Here is a 20468-nt window from a genome sequence, read left to right as displayed (position 1 = left end):
CTAGTGAAACCTGAGCAGTTATCTTCTTTTGAGAAGGTATGTTCCTTAAGAGCAGCAGCTGCTACTTGTCCCCACAGGACAGAACTGCCTTCCCCTTGAGACTACAGCCCACTCTAGTAGAAGTAGAACAGGGATAGGATGGGATTAGGTGGTTTGTTTACATGTGTTTGGCTTCCCCAAGTTTGGGAACCCAGCTTTTCCTGGCTTAAGATAGGACCCTGGCTCTGTCAGAATGGAGGGAAGCTTCCAAGAACAGGGTATCTGGGGACAGGAGCAACCTCTCCACTTTCCTAAGGGAGGCAGGCAGACACACACACACACACACACACACACACACACAGACAGTCCTAGGCCAAAACCTCCTCGCCCTGTCAGTTCACACATTGAGCACGTACCTTGCACCAAAAACTGCACTAGGCAGTTTGCAGGGAATTCAAAGAAAGACCCTCTCTTCCCTCAAAAACCCTGCAAACAAGCTAAGGAAAGAAGGCACAAGAAAGATCACCAGTCTGCTATGTCCAGTGTGTTAGGCAGACAGGAAGCATTAAAGGAGTCAAGAGGGTGGGCCATTGTAGTTCCCTGGGTAGGTCAGGACAAGCTTCCCAACAGAAATGAGACACTCAACCGCTCCCACCCCCATACACACACCCAAAACCCAAGTGAGATAGATAACTGCCAAACCTGCCCTCCTCGTGGAAAGCTTGGGGAGGCTTTGGTGAGTGTGATCTGAGCTGGTGGATCAGCAGAGACCCCTAGTGGCCCGGGGGTGGATGGCAGGTAGCTGGGGCCAGACTCAGCACTCCAACTTCCCTCTGGACACAAGCACACAGTAAATTCTAGGGATTGGCATTGGTTTTCTAAAATCCTCAGTTGGAAAAACCTTTAGAAGATCATCCAGTTTGTTCCTCTGACAACCATCTTAGTCAGATTAAAAATTCCACCTGTTTTAAAATCACTGAATGGGAAATTTTTCTATCATTTCTTTCCTTCACCTTTTCATTTCTTTGTTCCATCGCTGTTTATTCCAGGAATTTCTTCCTTTGGTGGAAATTGAATTTCTTTGGGCCACTTAAGCCCTTTCTGTATTAGCAGTGAAAACAGTGATGCTGCAGAATGACATAACTCTTCCTAAGCAGGCATCAGAACATAGTGTCAGAGTTTGTAATCATTGTCATTTGTGTTCTCGCTACCACCTCCAGAAGTAGTCACAGAGCCATTCATTTTTCCTTAGTAAGGCCTTCCTTGTTGAATAAGTCATCTTTTTTTGATTCAAAACTGAGATATGAGGTAAAGCTTATCCAGTGGCCACTGTAGTCCAGAAGGAAGACTGTTGGACACACAGAGTGAGGATATTGCAGTTGGTCCAGTGGTGGAATTCCCAGAGGCACAGATTCTCAGGCATTCTGAACCTGCTACCCTCTCTTGCTCTTCCATCTTCTGAGAGCATCTTTGCCTGTCTGTGCCTCAAAGAAACAGCATATAATGCACAGGTATGGAACACCTTCTGGACATATCTGTGGAAGCCAGCTTCTTAGTTTCCATCTGAGTCCTCTGTCACCTGGTCCATGTTCTATAAAATAACATTCCTGGGAAACTCCTATGGAGTGTTTCAACTTTTTGGACTATTTCCCTGGGTACTACAAAAAAAAAAAAAAAAAATCAAATCACTACCATTGAGTCGATTCAACTCATAGTGACCCCTTCTTGGGTTTCCAAGGCAGTATCTCTACGGAAGTAGATTCCCCAGTCTTCCTTCTGATGAGTGGCTGGTGGGTTTGAACCTCTAGCCTTCTGGTTAGCAGTCAAATGCCTTAGGTACTACGCCACCAGGGCAAAATTTCAAAGGAGACACCACACTGCCCAGTCTGGATGGAATGGCTCTACTAGAGAAGCCAGGAATCACCCAAGTCCCTGACTTCCAGCAGTTTCTAGAGGATTAGGGACACCACTGCCATGTTCCTGATGAATAAGACCAAGAGCTCTTAGTCTGGATAACCAGCTCTCAGGCTTTGGTTCTGGGCAATCCAAACAGGGATTTGACTGCTGAAAAATGTCACTAAAACTGTACCAAATGTGCTTCTCACCTCTTTATGAGTGCTAAGGAGCCTGGAAGGAAACAGCTTTATTTGGGTCTAGACAGAGCACCATCCACAAGGTCTGGAGTCTGATAAGCCCCAAGGGAAGCTGTGGAGAAGATAATAATACTGTGTGCTTAGCCAACAGTTTTTCCCAAAGTGTTTCTACTGCTGCCACAGTAGCTCCCTCCTGAGACAAGACCTGTATACTGTTCCCAGAGATCCAAAGTCCATTGTCTCCATGCTACAGAGCCAGAGAGGAAAGCTCAACCTGAAATAGCTGCAAAGTCATATCATGAAGCTAGTTTGAGACAGGGACCTCAGCTTGGCCTTGGCCTAGGAACATTCTAGGCAGGGAGACAGAAATGAAAGGTGCATGTGGAGAGTTTTGTACTACTACAGCTGGAGGTAGAGCCCCAGTGGAATCTTCTGTTGCTAAGTAAATAACCCAGGAGGTACTGGGACCTCTGGGACAGGTTTCAAACCCTGGCTGTGCCTCTTCCTAGTGAAGTGACTTTATGCAAGAAAAAAGGAACTGGGAAATAATTTATCAGGTGCCTAGATGTGCCAGGCACTGTGCTTAATGTTGGAGTCTAGCTGTTTGACTCCAAAGCATGTATTCTCCCTCTGTAAGCATCAGTTCTGCACTCAGAGCCAGGAGACTTAGGTTTGAGACAAAGCTATTTGAACCTGGGAAGTTAATTTCCATTTGCTGGACCTCAATTCCTCTTCAGGCAAATGGAATAATTTCTCTACTGCTGACCCCATACAGAGCTATTGTGAGATTAAAATGAAATATAATGGTTACAGAATGCTTGATACTATTCAGGATATATGGCAAATAGGTAGTTTTCAGACCCATCTAATCTTTGGGACCATGTGAGGGAGTTTATTGAAAATACAGATTCCTGAGGGTCTTATTCAGTGACTCTAAGAATGTCTGTCTTAAAAACACCCCAGTGGTACTAATGCTCAGACAGGTTTATGAACCAGTGCTCCAGTTCGTGTTTACAAATGTAAGGGACAAATATCATTTCTCTGGACCTCAGGGATGCCAATATTTCACTTCCTCTTTCTTGCCCCAGCTAAGACTTGGCCAGCCAAGTCAGGTCTCTCCCTCTGAGGTTTTCCATTCCATTCCTTTGCTGACATAACTCAGCTGCCTCTCAGCACCTCCCCAACAAGATTCTTTAAACAACCAAAGACCTAGAGTAGGGGGAGAAGGGTAGGAAAAGAAGGGTCTGATTCAATGCATAAATTACCTTAGTTATCCAAACTGGGCAAGCAGGCTTGGAGGCTGTCCAAGCCACAAGGTAGAGAACCATCCAGAGTTTGAATAAGCAAATGAAGTATCCAGATGACATCTGACCCTTCTGCCTTTGGCTAGTAAAAATGTGTGCTGATGGAATCCCAAGGGACACATCTTGTATTTATTTTACTGACTTAGCATGTGGTTTCTTAACCTTGCTGGGTACTTTGGGGGGTAAAGAAAGACTGGGACAACTTTTTATGTTTGAAATTTTTAAAGACATCTAGTGTAAAAGGAGCGCCATGACATGGATGATTACTAACAAGAGATCATTGAAAAGTCATTTCCACTGGCTTTTGGGTGAATGGCATGCAGGTATCCCCTCCTCTGTTAGATTTACCTTCCAAGCTTGACTTGGCTTCAAATAACAGTACTGGTTTACAACCTATGAGAACGGTTGGCTGGGATGTTGGAATGAGGGGAACTCAACCTTGGAGCAATCTCATAGCTGAAAACTCAGGCTTGAGGGCTTATGGATGTCAGCACTGAGCCAGACACATTGTGTAAATGAGAAGACTGAGGCCCAGAGAAGGGACATGACTTGCTGATTCCCAAACAGATTTCTCTCCTCTGCTGTCCATGTTGCCTCTGTATTCTGCATATGAGTTGTTTCTGTGTATTCACCTTCTTGTTAGTAACTATATTGAACCCCTGTGATACTCTTCCTGTGGAGTGTACAGGAAGAGATGTGGCATAACCAAAAAAGCATCCTGCAGCCAGGACCTGGCACAGAATAGGTGCTCACTGCTTTCTGGTCTGTGTTCTAGGTCTATGGCTGCTAACCAATTGTGTGACTTTGGGAAGTCACTTGGGTCTCTGAATATCAGTTCCTTCTCTATATATCAGGAAATTGGCTTTTAAGAGCCCTTCCAGTCTCAGGCTTCTGAATGTCAGACTCAGTTTTAAACTTCAACCAGCCTGTGTGACTGGGAAGGCCAAGAGTTCTCCTAGGAACAAATCTCACAGGCTGGGAGGCTCTCACAGAATACCAGAAAGGGGCTGCCAAGGCAAGAGCCACCCTCTCGCTTGACTAAGGTCACAGCAGCAGAGGTGAACCAAGAATAGAAACCAGGCCTCCGCCTCCTCACACACTGTCCCACCCACCAGAGGGGCCAGAATAAGAGGCCCCGGCACGAGGTGGGTGTGGGGAGAGCCTGACTCCAGTTCCCCTAGAATTGCTTATTTATAGGAGATACTCCTCCAACTCTGGGCCAGGGACAGTCCAGGAGAGAAAAAAGAGAGCTGGAGGCACCGCCAAAGGGGGTTTAATCAGTTGAATCAAGTCAGGTTTACAAACACTCATAGAGGCTGTGCCTCTCCATGTCTGCCCACTAGGGCTGTGACACTTTTTCTCTGTCTGTTGCTATAGGGTTGCTATGAGTTGGAATTGACTCGACAGCAACAGATTTGGTTTGGTTTGGTTTGTAGGTAGACAGTTATTGGTTCTAAGTATCCTCCAAACACAGGTTTCTCCTCACCCCAAACTCTAGACTCCCCTGAGAGCTGAAGGCCAACCTTCTCTCGGTACTGCAACAAAAGCTAGGAATTTAGGGACCTTTCTTGCCTATCTATTTAGTTTCTTTTCTGAACTCTACCTGCTCTAAGTCTTTACAGCTCAGACCGTATGATTCCAGCATTTGCCATTGGAAAGGAAAGAAAATGGTTTTGAGCCTAAAAGAAAGACAGCACTAGATGGCTCTTGAGGCTATTAGGTGGTTCAGTCTTTATTTTCAGATGAGGAAAGGGATGAGACGAGCTGAGACCCAGGCCAGTGACAGAAGGCAGCCCTCCAAGCACTCATCCCTCTACACCTCACTCGTTGCCTTTCTTGCTTCCTCCAAACAAGCCTAGGGAAACCAACCTCTAGTACATCCAATTCCTTCCTCACAAATTCTAAGTACTCAGCCACCAAGCATAGGTTTCCAGGAATGATGCCCCCAGGGAGGAAGGGCAAGAGAGGAGGGCCCATTAATCCTTCTTGGATGCCTGTGGCTAAGCCTCCTTCCCCTGGTGTAGTGAATCCCTCAACATAAAGTCCAAGGACTTCCTTGCCTCACTGTTAAAACAGAATGATGATGGGCATGGGGTGTTAGAAAAAAAAAGTGTTTTCTTAGCCGCTTTGGCTACTGTGAAAACAAACTGCAAAGACTGCCTACTGGGGGAAAAAAATGAGGCAGGCTGACAATGTGGGGCAAAGGGAAACTCTCCTTCCAGGAAAGTCTGTGTTGGGAGCCTTGGAAAAAGGAAGGAATTGATGAAATGTGCCAACAGCTGATGTTGAGGCTCATAGGAGATACCTTTAGGAGTCAGGTGATGCGGAGACTATGAGAATATTTTTCTATTTAATAAATATGTTAGTATCCACTGTGTGGGAGCTCTGCTAGCACAGTACCTAAGGCATTTGACTGCCAAACAGAAGGCTGGCAGTTCAAACCCACCAGCCACTCCCTGGAAGGAAAGTTGGGCAATCTACTTCCGTAGTGATACTGTTTCAGAAGCCCAAGGAAGGGTCGCTATAGGTTGGATCCGACTCCATGGCAATGGTTGCTTATCCACTGTGTGCCAGGCACTAATAAAAAGTCAATCTCCACTTTGTGCATGGAGCTTAGTGTGATAAATGCTGGGATGCAGGTTTGTGAAGAAGAGAGGCTGAGGGTGGGAGTGGGCAGGGAAAGCATCTGAGACAATTGAATCTGAAGAATGAGTAGGTGATGATCAAGTAAAACATGGTTCTTAACACTGGCTGCACATTCGAGTCACTGGAGGAACATTGGGAGTTTCTGTGTGAACAGGTAACCTGCTCAGCTGCTAACCAAAGAGTTGGAGGTTCAAGTCCACTCAGAGGCACCCCAGAAGAAAGGTCTGGCTATCTACTTTTCGAAAATTAGCTTATGGAGCCCAGCTCTGCTCTATCTCATATGAATCAGAATTGACTCGACAGCTGGTTTTGGGGGAGATTTTAAAACTCCCAAGCCCACACCCTTGACCAGTCAGAGTCTCTAGAGTTGGAACCCAGACATCAGTATTAGAGATTCTAACGTATAGCTAAGGTGAGAGACCGCTGGCTTACAGGATAATCGGGGACTGAGGTTTGCAGGGGAATGAAATGGTTACATAAGTGTTGGTTATTTTTTGTGTTGAGTTTTCTTCTTCACTCTTTCTAGGGAAGCTATGAGACTAGCCTTCTGGATTTGGGTCCAGGGTAGGAGCAGGAAGGAGGGAAGAGGGAAGGGAAGAAGGGTAGAGGAGGAATGTGGGGCTGTAGCATCTAAGCCCTCAGTGACATTGTCACTGAATGCCACCTCCCTTACTGCCAGGACCTCCTGCAGAATTCTCCCAATTCCATGTCTGGAGTCTCCAATAACCCCCAGGGGATTGTGGTCCCAGCCTCAGCGCTCCAGCAAGGCAACATCGCCATGACAACTGTCAACTCACAAGTTGTGTCAGGTCGGTGCAGGGAACAAGGTGCTGGGGAATGTGGGCCACACCCTGGGAGGAGAAAGGGTGACCCCAAGGGAGTTGGGGGGGGCAAGGTACTGCACAGAGCATTATGGGGAACTGGAGGGGTGCCTTCTGCTAAGGGAGGGCCTCATAGTTTAGTTTCTGGATTATGGTGTTCTGTATATTTATAGATGGTTAGCACTAAGACCTCCTTGTAATGAGCGTAATGGTTTGGGACCAATTTGGGTCAAATTCTCACGAAGCCCAAAGACCAAGGAAGGCTTTTGTCCCTTCCTTGAACACTTCATTGGCTAGAGGGCCTCCCCCATCCCACCAGTGACTGTGCTCTCAGCTCTAGTCAAACCCCGCCCCCACTTTTGCCCTGGATTTTCTTCCTACCCACCCCCACCAGAGGCTGAATACCTACAGTTTACAAGCAGGAGAAACTCACTTCCCTACCCAAGACTGCAGAGTTGAGGGTCTTTTTCATGTGAGTTCAAGCGAATTGGGAACCCTACTTGCCCTCATTCTTACCTCCTGCATGAGAGGGGACCCAAAAACTGGTTGTCTCCTCAGGTGGAGCCTTATACCAGCCGGTTACCATGGTAACCTCCCAGGGTCAGGTGGTCACCCAAGCAATCCCCCAGGGAGCCATCCAGATCCAGAACACACAGGTGAGTGTACAGGTGTGCGCACATGTCCATGGCATTGGGGAGAAGAGTCATGATTGCTTACCATCAGTTAGGCACTTGTACACACTAACTCATTGACTCCTCATTGTGCTGCTAAGAGGTGTCATTACTCCCACTTTACAGATAAGGAGTTGGGTCTAGAGAAGGTTTTTATCAATTCCTGCAATTGTGCTACTTCCTGGGGCTACATCAAAGGATCCTAGGCACTTCCTATTTCTGGTCTCCAGACCTAGCCACCATATTCCTCAATGTGCATTTGTGTAGAGTGCACACACAATGGGAAATATGGTATGGTGAAAAGGTCTGAAGTCTGAGGCCTGAGATCTGGCATTAGCTCTGTGATTTTAGATAAATCATCTAACCTCTCTGAGCCTGCATTATTATTGATAGAAGGGGAAACAATACCAATGGCACACAGCCCTACCAACCCACAGACTGGATAGGAAAGTGCTTTGCAAACTATAAAGTATCACAGAGATGTTAGTAACTATTAGGTGGTGAATTCACATCTCCTATGCCCTCTGCATGACTCTTTCATCCATTTCCTCTCTTATTCCCTTCTCCCCCCAACGCCTCCTTTCCTCTACCCTATCTCTCCTTCTCCTTCTTCCTTTCTCCCTCAACTCCAAGCCTCATCTCTGTTCTCTGAAAGGCTGGTATGGGGTGAGAGGGAAAGGTGTCCTCCCCAAGGCCCTTAGAATGAGTTGGGAGAGGGGGTTGGCAGCACAAGCCTGCCGTCACTATGGCAACAGGTCCCTCGATGCTGCCCTGCCAGGCTGCTGATGGTGCTTTTTTCTCCACGTGCCCTGAAGGTTAACCTTGACCTCACCTCCCTCCTGGACAATGAGGATAAGAAGTCCAAGAACAAACGAGGAGTCTTGCCCAAGCATGCCACCAATATAATGCGTTCTTGGCTCTTCCAACATCTCATGGTGAGTGAGTGTGTGTGTGTGTGTGTGTGTGTGTGTTTTGGGGATATGGAGTTGCAGTGTGGGGTGAATAACCCCTTGGGTACCAGACTATGTGATCATCTCCAAACTAGAGAGGGTGTGGCCTCAGAACGCCAGAAGTAGTAGGGCACCTTCTAGAGGCCAAGTCAAAGGGGTGGCTTAAGGAGGGCTAAAGCTGGAATACCTTCTCTAATGCTTGCTTTGTTAATGTTGCTGCTGCTGCTGCTGTTGCTGCACCTCAAAAAGGTGTTATATCAAATGAGGTAATGGGGACAAAAATATTTTTCAGAGTTAAATACTGGGCAAGTGCACCATATTGTTTCACTAACAGAGTGAAATCCCATGAGGGCGGGGGTTATGGTTTCTGGTACAGACCCTCTTCCCGCAGGCAGCCACTCTCATCTCCTCCTTTTCAGGTGAAAGAAAATGTTGGTTCTGTGCCAGGGCTTTTGTTCTGTTTTTCCAGAGTCCTCCCTTCTCAGTTTTGGCTGGGGAAGCAAGGTGGTGTGTCCACCTTCCTTGAATCAGAGCAGCCAAGTGAGGTGTGGTGTTGTAAAGTGCTGGCTGAGAGCATGGACTCTGGGGAAGGACAGGCCTAACTGAAATCCTAACTCCCTCACTTAGTCAGCTCTGTGACATAGAACAATAGAACTTGCTATACTTGGGAGCTCTGGTAATGTAGTGCCTAAAGCACTTGACTGCTAACCAGAAGGCTGGCGGTTCAATCCCACCAGCCACTCCTTGGAAGGAGGATTGGGCAATCTACTTCTATAGTGATACCATCTTGGAAACCCAAGGAGGGGTCACTGTGAGTCGAGTCCGACTCCACGGCACATAACAACAACAACATACTTATAAAATGGTGACAATACCTCATATTCATGTGTAATTTATAAAGTGCCTACTGTGCACCTAATGAATGATGGGAGTTATATGTTTGTGTGCAGGGTCAGTTGCAACAGATAAAATCTTTGGTTGGATGTCAGGAATGACTTCAAAGCTGTAATCCTCTAGTACTAGTTTCAAGAGAAGCAGCAATAAAGAAAGAAAGGTCAATGACTCTATGTCTAGGCTGATAGGTGTATGTGTGCATGTGCATGTGTGTGCGCACATGTGTGTGTGTGTGTGTGTGTGTTTTGGGGTTAGGGGATGGATTCTGTAACCATAGGTGAGCTTTCAGCAGTCTGCATGCTCTTGGCTTGGTCCACTGCTATTTTCATAGGATACACAGATACAAAAGAAATACCAAGTATTACAGTTTAGGAGCCCTTGTGTGGTGCAAACACTTGGCTGTAACTGAAAGGTTGGCAGTTTGAACCATCTAGAGGCACTTCAGAAGAAAGGTCTAGCAATCTGCTTCCAAAAGGTTACAGTTGCTGAAAAACCTTATGGAGCACAGTTCTGCTCTGTAACACAGGGGTTGCCATTAGTCTGAGTCGACCCAAAGGCAATGGGTTTGTTTTTCTTTGGTTTATAGACATAATGATGGCCTGAGAGCTCTGGAGAAGAACCAGGAGTAAGGAGAAGTCTTTTTTCAGAGATAAATCAAATGGATCATGAGAAAAGTAATTAATCAGTCAATCAACAACCTTGTATTTGAACTAGGAACATCTCTGGAAGCCATTGAGACTGGGCCAGGGCTCTCAGATTTAAGTGGTGACGGCAGACTGACTATGGCCTCAGAGACTCTGCATTTCCCCCAACTCATCCACCCACTTAATTCCAGGGACTGAGGACCACCCTCAGCATTTTGCTGAGTGAGCATATTTTGAAAATGGGAACAAACAATAACCAAATTTAGGCTGAAGACTGAGGGTTCAGGAAAGAAGAAGAAAGTGGAGAGACCCTACAGTCTAGATAATGAAGCCAGGGAATGAGGGGATAAGTCCTGCCTCAAGCCTCTTGGGGGCAGTCCTGATGGAGCACATGGCACAGATGCCCAGGTCTGCTATCTGGTTTTGCAAATTGTCAGTGCATCAGTGGGGCTCTAATGGATTGGTGGCCCATGGGCCCAGCATCCGCCCAATAGCTCCCAGTGCTATGTGAGTGAAAGATCTATGAGAAAAGGGGCTCTCTAGGAATCCATCCAGTAAGGTAGTGCCTAAGGCATTTGACTGCTAATCAGAAGGCTGGCAGTTCAAACCCACCAGCCACTCCTTGGAAGGAAGATGGGGCAATCTACTTCTGTAGTGATACTGCCTTGGAAACCCAAGGAGGGGTCACTGTGAGTCAGACCTGACTATATGGCAGTGAGGTGTTTTTTGTTTTTGTTTTTTTTTTTTTTTTTTTTAGTAATAGATCCATCTTCTGTGCACACACCTGTCACACCCAAGGTTGGGACAGTATGGTCCTCTCCTCTTCATCCCCCCCATGGATCTAGATCTGGCTCCACTCATTGTTAAGCAGTTATGTATAAGTATAGGGTCGTGGATGTGGTAGAAAGCTCACAAGCTTTTGAGGTAGCCAAATCTGAGTTCAAATCTAAGCTTTACCTTTTACTCTGTAAGATGACCATACTTACATAATTTCATGTGAAGATTATGATGAGTAAATGAAATCTTTGCGAAGACCTTGGCAGACTGAAGGTGCTTAATAAATGATAGTTCCCTCTCCTCCACAACTCCTACCTCAGTGCATTTTTGAAGCCTAACGTGAGCACTCCAACAACTTCTGAAGAGGAGAAAAGGCAAGAAATGAGACTGTAAGACAAATTCCCCTCCCAGCACCTCCTCACTGACTCCATCACTGCATCCTTAGCTACCTTCCACTCCCCACCAGAAGCTGACCCCGGAAACTGGAGGGTTCCCCAGCTCAGTCCCTCCTGGCTGTGCCTCTCCTTTTACCTTGTACCTAATTCACCCTCTTCCTTGTGAGACTCCCTCTGAAGCTCAGAATTTTTCTTTGCACTCCACTGCCACTCCCACCCCAGGCTTAAGAAGGCAAAGGAATGTGGAGGTGGAGGAGAGAGAGGAGGCACTAGCTGGAACACAAAGCAGAAGGCAAGGAAGGACCCCGAACGCCTCTCAGAAAAGGACCTGGGACCGTGCAGAGGACTTTGTTGAAAAAGCATCAGTAAGAGCTTTCTTCCAACACCCTCCTACCCACGCATTACTACTCTTGCTATTTCAGGACAGCACTCAGGTGCACTTAACCTTGGCAAAGATCTCCCCTAATTAATACCTTCACTGCAGTGTCCATTGGGAGATAAGAAGGGAGTGGCCACTGAGCCTATAAAGTCAGGTCTCAGAACTTCTGGACCAAGGACAAAAAACAGAAAGGCGAGAAGCCCAGGCTAGTCTGGGAAACAGGCAGAGCACAGCTGTCCTCTGCAGATCAAGGCTGGGCCACACAGCCAGGGGCTCTTAACAGATCAACCTAGTTATCCATATACATGGGCATACAAGGTTCAGGAGAGAGGCTCTGGGTAACAGGCAACAGTGGAAAGAAAAGAGACTTTGAAACCAGATAGACACTTGAGGCTTTCCCACTAACAGTATGATCACTCTGATCTTATTTCTTTGAAAAAAAGAAGATAATACCAATTTCCTATGATTGTGAAAATTAAATGGGATAGTATATACAAAGAGACAAACCTGACACATAGTCAGAACTTAAGAAATGTGAGTTTTTTTTTAACATTCTAAAACAGAACAAGTTTTTGAGACAGAGGCCCAAAATCTGTGAAAATTAATTAGAGATGGATGAGGATGAATGAGTACAGTTTTTCTGATCTGTAACATCTACTGAGTTTACCTACTGATTTTGACCCTAAGACTATGGGAACTAATACTATTAATTACCTGTTCTGTATGAGTATACGTGTACAAAATCTGTATGTCTTACATCTCTGACTCAGCTGTACATTTCTCAAGGAGAGGGAGCATATATTATATTATACCTCTTTTGTCACCCCTACAGCATTGATTCCCAAAGTATGTTCCTTTACAGGATATTAATAGATGTTCCTCCCCAAAAAGGGTTCCATGGTAAAATAAGTTTGGGAAAATCTGGATTATACAATGGTTAGTGTATTTTGTTATTCTTGGTGTACTAGGGGACATCATGAATTTGCAAGAGAGGGTATACCAAAAAAGCCAAACTCACTGTCATTGAGGCGATTCCAACTCATAGTAACCCCCATTGGATTTCCAAGGCTGTAAATCTTTACAGAAGTAGATCATCCCATATTCCTTCTGCAGAGAGGCTGGTGGGTTTGAACTGCTGGCCTGGTTAGCAGCCAAAGCCTTATCCACTACGCCACCAGAGCTCCTTAAGAGAGGGTATGGTTTGAAGTTTTTCCCAAACTTATTTGATTACTCTAACTACTATTGTTTTTCTTGTTGGTCTGAGGAATGACCAGACAATATATGTTGCTGTGGCTGTTATTAGCTGTTGAGGAGTTGGCCCCCAACTCGTGCACAATGGGATCAGACTGTTATGATCCACAGGATTTTCATTGGCTGATTTTCAGAAGTAGATCACCAGGCCTTTCTTCCTACTCAGTCTTAGTCTGGAAGCACTGTTGAAACCTGCTCAGCAGCACAACAGTATACAAGCGTCCACTGACAGAGAGGTAGTAGCTGTGGAAGAGGTGCACTGGTTGGAAATCAAATCCAGTCTCCTGTATGGAGGGCCAGCAGCTCTGTGGTAACACCACAGTAGGTATGGGAAAAAAGAGTAAGAAAGGACAGATCTCAGTATACAGTAGAGGTTCTATCTGATGCAGATGAGTCAACTAATTTGTTGGTTTGTTAATTGGAAAAGCTAGTTGAAGAAAAGAGCCAATCATTAAAAAGATATACTGTTTTAAAGATATACCTATATTCATTGACTGATCTTTCAAAATAGGGCCAAGGTCGTCTTCTAATTAAAGTTTGTCATTTTGCTCACAAAAACCTCACCTGTAACATCTATACATTCCATCTTTATTTTATTTGAAATGGAATAATAACTTTGATGCTTGGGAAGCAACCTGTCTGTAGAGCATGTCTGGATTTTTATTATGTTTTCTAGTCTTTTACATTTGTCTCACTTGATCTTAACTTTTCAGCATCTAAAGCAACTCTAGTCCTTCTAAAGCATTCCACTTAGTTTTCTTAGAAACAATAACTCACTCTTTTTGCAGTTATATTTCAATGGCTTACAGAATATTTAATTACGTAGTTATAATAACGTGTATATGGGCATAAACCAGTTTGACTACAAATACTGCTGACTCCTGGTAGTCAGATAATTTGACTGGTGAATATTCTGAAAACTTGCTTGTTCCTCTGGAGCATTCAGGATTCTATGGACAGCAGTTCTTATGGTTTGCAGAAGGATTGTTGTTGTTATGTACTGCAGAGTTGGTTCTGACTCATAGCAACCCTATGTACAACAGAACCCTGCCTGGTCCTGTGCCATACTCACAATCATTGCCATGCTTGAGCCCATCATTGTAGCCAATGGGCCAACCCATCTCGTTCAGGGTCTCCCCCTGTTTTGCTGGCCCTGTTCTTCTCCAAGCATGATATCCTTCTCCAGGGACTGGTCCCTGAGGATAACATGACCAGAGTACGAGAGAGCAAGTCTGACCATTCTCGCATCTAAGGAGCATTCTGGTTGTACTTCATCCAAGACAGATTTGTTTGTTCTTCTGGCAGTTCATGATATATTCAATATTCTTCACCAACACCAACATAATTCAAACACATCAATTCTTCTATTTTCCTTATTCATTGCCCAATGCAATATATTGTTTGACTCCTTGACTGCTGCTTCCATAGGCAATGATTGTGGTTGTGAGTAAAATGAAATTGGCAATTTCAATCTTTTCTCCATTTATCATGATATTGTTTATTGGTCCAGTTGTGAGGATTTTTGTTTTCTTTATGTTGAGATATAATCAATACTGGAGGCTGTAGTCTTTTATCTTCATCAGTAAGTGCTTCAAGTCCTCTCACTTTCAGCCAAAAAAGTTGTCATATGTGTATCATAAGTTGTTGAGTCTTTCTCCAATACAGATACTGCATTCTTCTTCATATAGTCCAGCTTCTTGGATTATTTGCTCAGCATACATATTGAATAAGTATGGTGAAAGAATACAGCCCTGACAGACGTTTTTCCTGTTCTTAAACCATGCATTGTCCCCTTGCTCTGCTCAAATGACTGCCTCTTGGTCTATGTATAGGTTCCTCATGAGCACAATGAGGTGTTCTAGAATTCCCATTCTTCTCAGTGTTTCCCATAATTTGTTATGATCTACACAATCAAATGCCTTTGCTTAGTCAATAAAACACAGATAAACATCTTTCTGGTATTCTTTGCTTTCAGCCAAGATCCATCTGACATTAGCAATGATATACCTTGTTCCACGTCCTCTTTTGAATGTACCTTGAATCTCTATTTCCTGTTGATGTACTGCTGCAACTAGTTTTGAAGTATCTTTAACAAAATTTTACTTGCATGTGATATTAATGATACCCACTTCCATAGAGTCAATTCTGACTCATAGTGACCCCCATTGGGTTTCCAAGGATGTAAATCTTTTTTTTTTTTTTTCTTTTTTAATTTTTATTGTGATTTGGGTGAAAGTTTACAAAGCAAATTCATTTTCCATACAGCAGTTCACATACACTTTTCTCTTGACAATGACTGAAATTTCCCACAATGCAACAGCTCCACTCCCACTTCCTCCCCATAATTAACCTCTTCCCTGTGTCCTTCCCTTCTATGCACTCCTGCCTCTCGAGCTGTCTCCATGTGCATACACAGCCCTTCTATTCTCCCATGCTTGATCTCTCCAAGGAGTGTATCTACCTAATGTAAATGTTCAGCTCATATGCCTGTCTTTTGTTTGACTGGAAGCCACAGGTGTGGGTTCAGTTCCAGACATGAAGGGCAGCTAGGAGCCATAGTCTCAGGGATTCCATCAGGCTCCATCGGACCAGCACATCTGGTCCCTTTTATTTATGTATTTGTTTTATGATTTTGAGTTTTGTTCCACATTGTTCTCCCACTCTATCCAGGATCTCCTACAGAGATCCCCCTCCAAGTGGTTGACAGGATAGCTGGGCACCATCTAGTTTTTCTGGTCTCACAATTGTATAGGCTGAAGTTCACATGGTGTACCAATCCTTTGGACTAATTGTTTCCATGTGTCTTTGGTTTTCTTCATTCTTCTTTGTTCTGGACAAGGAGAGACCCGTCATTGCATTTAGATGGCTGCTTGTAAGCTTTTAAGATCCTAGTCACTACTCACCAAAGTAGGATGTGGAACAATGTTTTTGTGTAGTATGTTATGCCAATTGAGCTTGATGCCATGTCCCCTGTGACCATGATCCTGAGCCCACAGGTCCAACTACTCACACCTTCCAAGTAGCTGGCTGTGGCCAAGAAGTGATTACAACCTTGTCCCTTGTCCGCTCTACCTGAGAATTCTTACAGAATATACAAATACACTTGTAGAAATATTGTCTGCCATCCCTATACATGGTCATGGGCACACCTCCCCTGCATGGACATACCTAATCATTTAGCCTGTCCATCTATCTATCTATCCATAGATCGGTGTTTGCCATTACTGACAACACAATACTGTATGTGCAAAAGGGTTGATCTGTGTTGTCTATACTTCCCATGCACCTCTTTCTGTCTTCCTCTTCCTTGATGCCACCATGTTGCTCACTCACATTTGGTACATTGTCCTTCCCTTCACCCAAATCAGTACTTGTCTCTACCTATCTATCAATATTCCCTCCCCTCACCTCCAACCTCTGGTAACCAACCAAAGAAAATTTCCTTCCATAGATAAACCTTTCTTTGACTTTTTACAATAACAGGCTAATACAATATTTGTCCTTCTGTGACTGGCTCGTTTCACTCAGCATAATGTCCTCCAAGTTCATCCACATTATGCAGTGTTTTGCAGAGTATACGTCATTCTTTAGGGTTGCATAGTATTCCATTATGTGCATATGCCAAAGTTTGGTTATCCATTCTTCTATTGATGGGCACCTAGGTTGTTTCCAACTTTGGGCTATTGTAAATAGTGCTGCAATGAACATGGGTGTGCATATATCTGTTCTTGTCCCAGCTCTCACTTCTTTAGGATATATACCTAGTAATGGAATGGCTGGGTCAAATGGTATTTCTAATTCCAACTTTTTAAGGAATCACCATACTGTTTTCCACAGTGGTTGTATAATTTTACAGTCCCACCAGTAGTGCATGAGAGTCCCAATCTCTCTACATCCTCACCAGCATTTGTTATTTTCTGCCTTGTTGAATTTTGCTACTAATGCTGGGGCAAGATGGTGTCTCATTGTTGTTTTGATTTGCATTTCTCTAATGGCTAATGATCATGAACATTTCTTCATGAGTTTGTTAGCTGCCTGAATATTTTCTTTGGTGAAGTGCCTATTCATTCTTCTGCCCATTTTTGAATTAGATTATTTGTCTTTTTGTTGTTGAGTTGTTGGGAGTTTTCTGTAAATTTTAGAGATAAGTCCCTTTCAGATATGTCACTGCCAAATATTTTTTCCCAATCTGTATGTTCTCTTTTGACTCTTTTGGAAAAGTCTTTGGAAGCATACAAAATTTAATTTTTAGAAGGTCCCGTTCATTTAGTTTATCTTCTGCTCTTTGTGGATTTTGGGTATGACAAGCCTGTAAATCTTTATGGAAGTAGATAGCCTCATCTTCCTCCCACGGAGCAGCTCATGGATTTGAACCACCAACCTTCTGGTTAGCAGCCAGATACCTTTCCCACTATGCAACCGGAGATCCTTGATATTCATGATATTGTTTGATAATTTCTGCATTAGGTTAGATCACCTTTCCTTGGAATGGGCACAAATATAGATATCTTCCAGTCAGTTGGCCAGGTAGCTGTCTTCCAAATTTCTTGCCATAAAAGAATGAGCACTTCCAGCATTCCATTTATGTATTTAAACATCTCAGTGGATATTCCATCAATTCCTCAAGTATTGTTTTTTACTAATTCCTCCCATGCAGCTTGGACTTCTTCTTTCAGTAGTAGTGGTTCTTGATCATATGCTACCTCCTGAAATGGTTGAACATCAACCAATTCTTTTTGGTAGAGTGATTCTATGTACTCTTCCATCTTCTTTTGATGCTTCATGCATCAAAATTTCATCCATAAAATCCTTAGATATTGCAACTCGAGGCTTAATTATTTCTTCAGTTCTTTCAGCTTGAGAAATGCTAAGTGTATCCTTCCCTTTTGATTTTGTAACTCCAGGTCTTTGCTCATTTCATTATAATACTTCATTTTGTCTTCTTGAGCTGCCTTTGAAATCCTCTGTTCAGAGTTTTTACTTCATCATCTCTTCCATTTGCTTTAGCTACTCTCCATGAGATGAAGAACATCATATAATTTTCAAACTTTGTTAAATTGATATTGGTTAAGAGAACTTCTATAAGCCTGGTGGAACCACTGAGACTATGGCCTCTAGCTTCCCTTCAGGTCTGGAATTGAACCCACACCTGTGGCTTCCAGCCAAACAAAAGACAGGCATATGAGTTGAACATGTGCCTGAGGTAGATACACTCATTGGAAAGAACAATCGTGGGAGAAAGAAGGGGTGTTTATGCACAGGGAGACAGCTTGGGAGGCAGGAGTACATGGAGGGAAGGACACAGGGAAGAGGTAACTATGGAGAGGAAGTGGGAGGAGAGCTGTTGCATTTGGGTAAATGTAGTCAATGTCATGAGACAAAGTGTATGTGAACTTCTGTATGGAAAGTGAATTTGCTCTGTAAACTTTCACCCAAATCACAATAAAAGAGAGAGAGAGAGAACTTTTATAGTAAATACTGATTTTTGCTGTTATCTTCTCTCCCTTTGGGCAGAAGTTAGGAGTCTTTTATTTCTTTTGTCCTGTGTCTGAGGCTTCTTGTCATTTCTACTGTTCTGTGGCATTAGCAGCTCCAGAAATGTATTCAGATACTAAAATGCTCCTGAGATTGAGGTTAAATCCCAGAGCTTTCTTGCTGTTAAGCTGTGGTAAGACCGAGATGGTTTCATCCATTAGCTGCTTGCTTCTGAGTCCCTGAAGAATCTAGTGACATTTTCTTGCTGTTGCGTTTTGACTGAAAGAGTCTAAACTTCTGCTGGAAGCAGTCATTCCATAGCAAACCCAGCTTGAGTGAGAAACAATGGCATCCTTCCTATAGAGGGTGGAAAAGTCCTATATTGAGAGGAGGGGGCTGATCCTCCTCCCCAGCTCCCCAGCTTCTGTCCCCACCTCCAGATCATGCTGACTGGCTAGGTGATTCGGAAACACCTCCCTTACTTGTTCATTCCTATCCTTCCTTGAACATTCTTAAAAACATGATGGTTTTCCATGCTGCTGCCACTCAGGCACATAAGCAGCTCTATAGAACATACTTTCTTCCCTCGAAGGGAAGCCAAGCCCCAGGAAGCCCTATGCCACTCATTGATAACTGTCTTAGTTCTCTAGTGCCATTATAACAGAAATACCAGAAATGGATGCTTTAACAAACAGGAATTTATTCTCCTACAGTTTAGGAGATTAGAAGTGTGAGTTCAGAGTGCCAGCTCTAGGGCCTGGGTGTAGGCCCCTCAACATTGGGCTTCAACTCTGCCTCTTGTTCCAGGCCCACTGAAGCAAGCTGTAGGCTCCTCCTAAATCATGCAGCTGCTGGCTGCTGAACTAAAGATCAACAGGTAAAATGGCACAACCCCAAGATCAGCAGGCAACATGGCAGGCTACTGGTTCAAGTGCAGGAACTGGAAAAGAAGACTCAGCCAAAGGAAGGATCCAAAATGTGCTAAGAATCTAGAGACCTTTCCCAAAGTTTCTCATTATATATACTGGAAGCAGGCCACACCCCAAAGGCAACTCCCCTTCCACTGATTAATGTCTCTCAGCAGATTCCACCATGGAGTTGATTACAACACATCCAATCTCATCATAGCACATCCAGCTGCCAAGCCACTCAAAGTTACAGCTTAGCCAAGTTGACACACAACCTTAACTGCTACAATAACAGACTGCAATGTGCCAGATTCTGTGCTCAGCACCTTACATGCAAGATCTCATTTAACCCACAAAGCCACTCAATGAGGTTGGTACTATTATTATTCATCTCAGCAACTAGACAGCTGAAACCAAAGAAAACAACACATTTCCCAGGGTCACACAGATAATGAGGTTGTACAGGATTTACCCCAGATATGTGTGGCTCTGGGCTCTAGTCTCTTACTTGCTGGGCCATACTGCCTCTACATTGACCCAAGAAATCACAAACATCTCTTGGGTTCCAGGCAAAGTCTAGGTGAAGTGAAGGAGAACCCCAATTTGCAGCTGAGACATAGTGCCCCATTCCTGGGAGAGGTATAGGATTTTTACATGCCCAGCCCTTGTTTTCAGGCCTCACAGTGAAACTACTTTACTGTTTCTTCCCTTCCTTTCCCCTTCTCCATCCATCATGGCCATAAGCCAGGGCCATAGTTGACTCTGCTCACTGTTGTCCTACACCCCATCTTCTATGTGACTATTCTTTCTCCCAGCCACACAGAGCTGAAAACCTTGCTCCAGGACTCTGTTAATGACCTCTGCTATAGTCACAAAAGGCAGAACCAGGGGCCTTCTTTCTCTGCATGATATATTTTTATCAAGATATAATTCACATACCATAAAATTCATTTTTTTAAAGTGTATAATTTAGTGCCTTTTAGTATATTTACAAAGTTGTGCAACCATCACCACTATCTAATTCCAGAACATTTTCACCTTCCCAAGTAGAAACCTCATACCCATCAGCAGTCATTTCACATTCCTCCAGCCCCTGGCTGCCACTAATCTACTTTCTGGACATTTCATACAAATGAGTCGTATAGTATTTGTCCTTTTGTGTCTGACATATTTCACTCAGCACATTTCAAGATTCATCTATTTTGTAGCATGTATCAGAATATAATTCCTCATGATGGCTGAGTAATATTCCATTGGATGGATGAAACACATTTTATTTAC

General features: G+C 44.0%; 1 protein-coding gene across 1 annotated transcript in view; it reads left to right on the top strand.

Annotated features, from left to right (window-relative positions):
* PKNOX2 (PBX/knotted 1 homeobox 2) overlaps positions 1-20468 on the top strand; it is a 118084-nt gene that overhangs the window by 79341 nt on the left and 18275 nt on the right. Inside the window, exons 5-7 of the mRNA XM_007952105.2 lie at positions 6702-6831; positions 7402-7499; positions 8330-8449. Of these exons, the coding sequence (XP_007950296.1) occupies positions 6702-6831; positions 7402-7499; positions 8330-8449 (348 nt within the window). The remainder of the gene's footprint in view (positions 1-6701; positions 6832-7401; positions 7500-8329; positions 8450-20468) is intronic.

Source organism: Orycteropus afer, unplaced genomic scaffold (assembly GCF_000298275.1).
Source record: "Orycteropus afer afer isolate SDZICR_OR568_19922 unplaced genomic scaffold, OryAfe1.0 scaffold00325, whole genome shotgun sequence".
NCBI classification, from domain to species: domain Eukaryota; kingdom Metazoa; phylum Chordata; class Mammalia; order Tubulidentata; family Orycteropodidae; genus Orycteropus; species Orycteropus afer.
The sequence above is the reverse complement of the archived record's forward strand: the minus strand, read 5'-3'. Positions and strand labels throughout refer to the sequence as shown.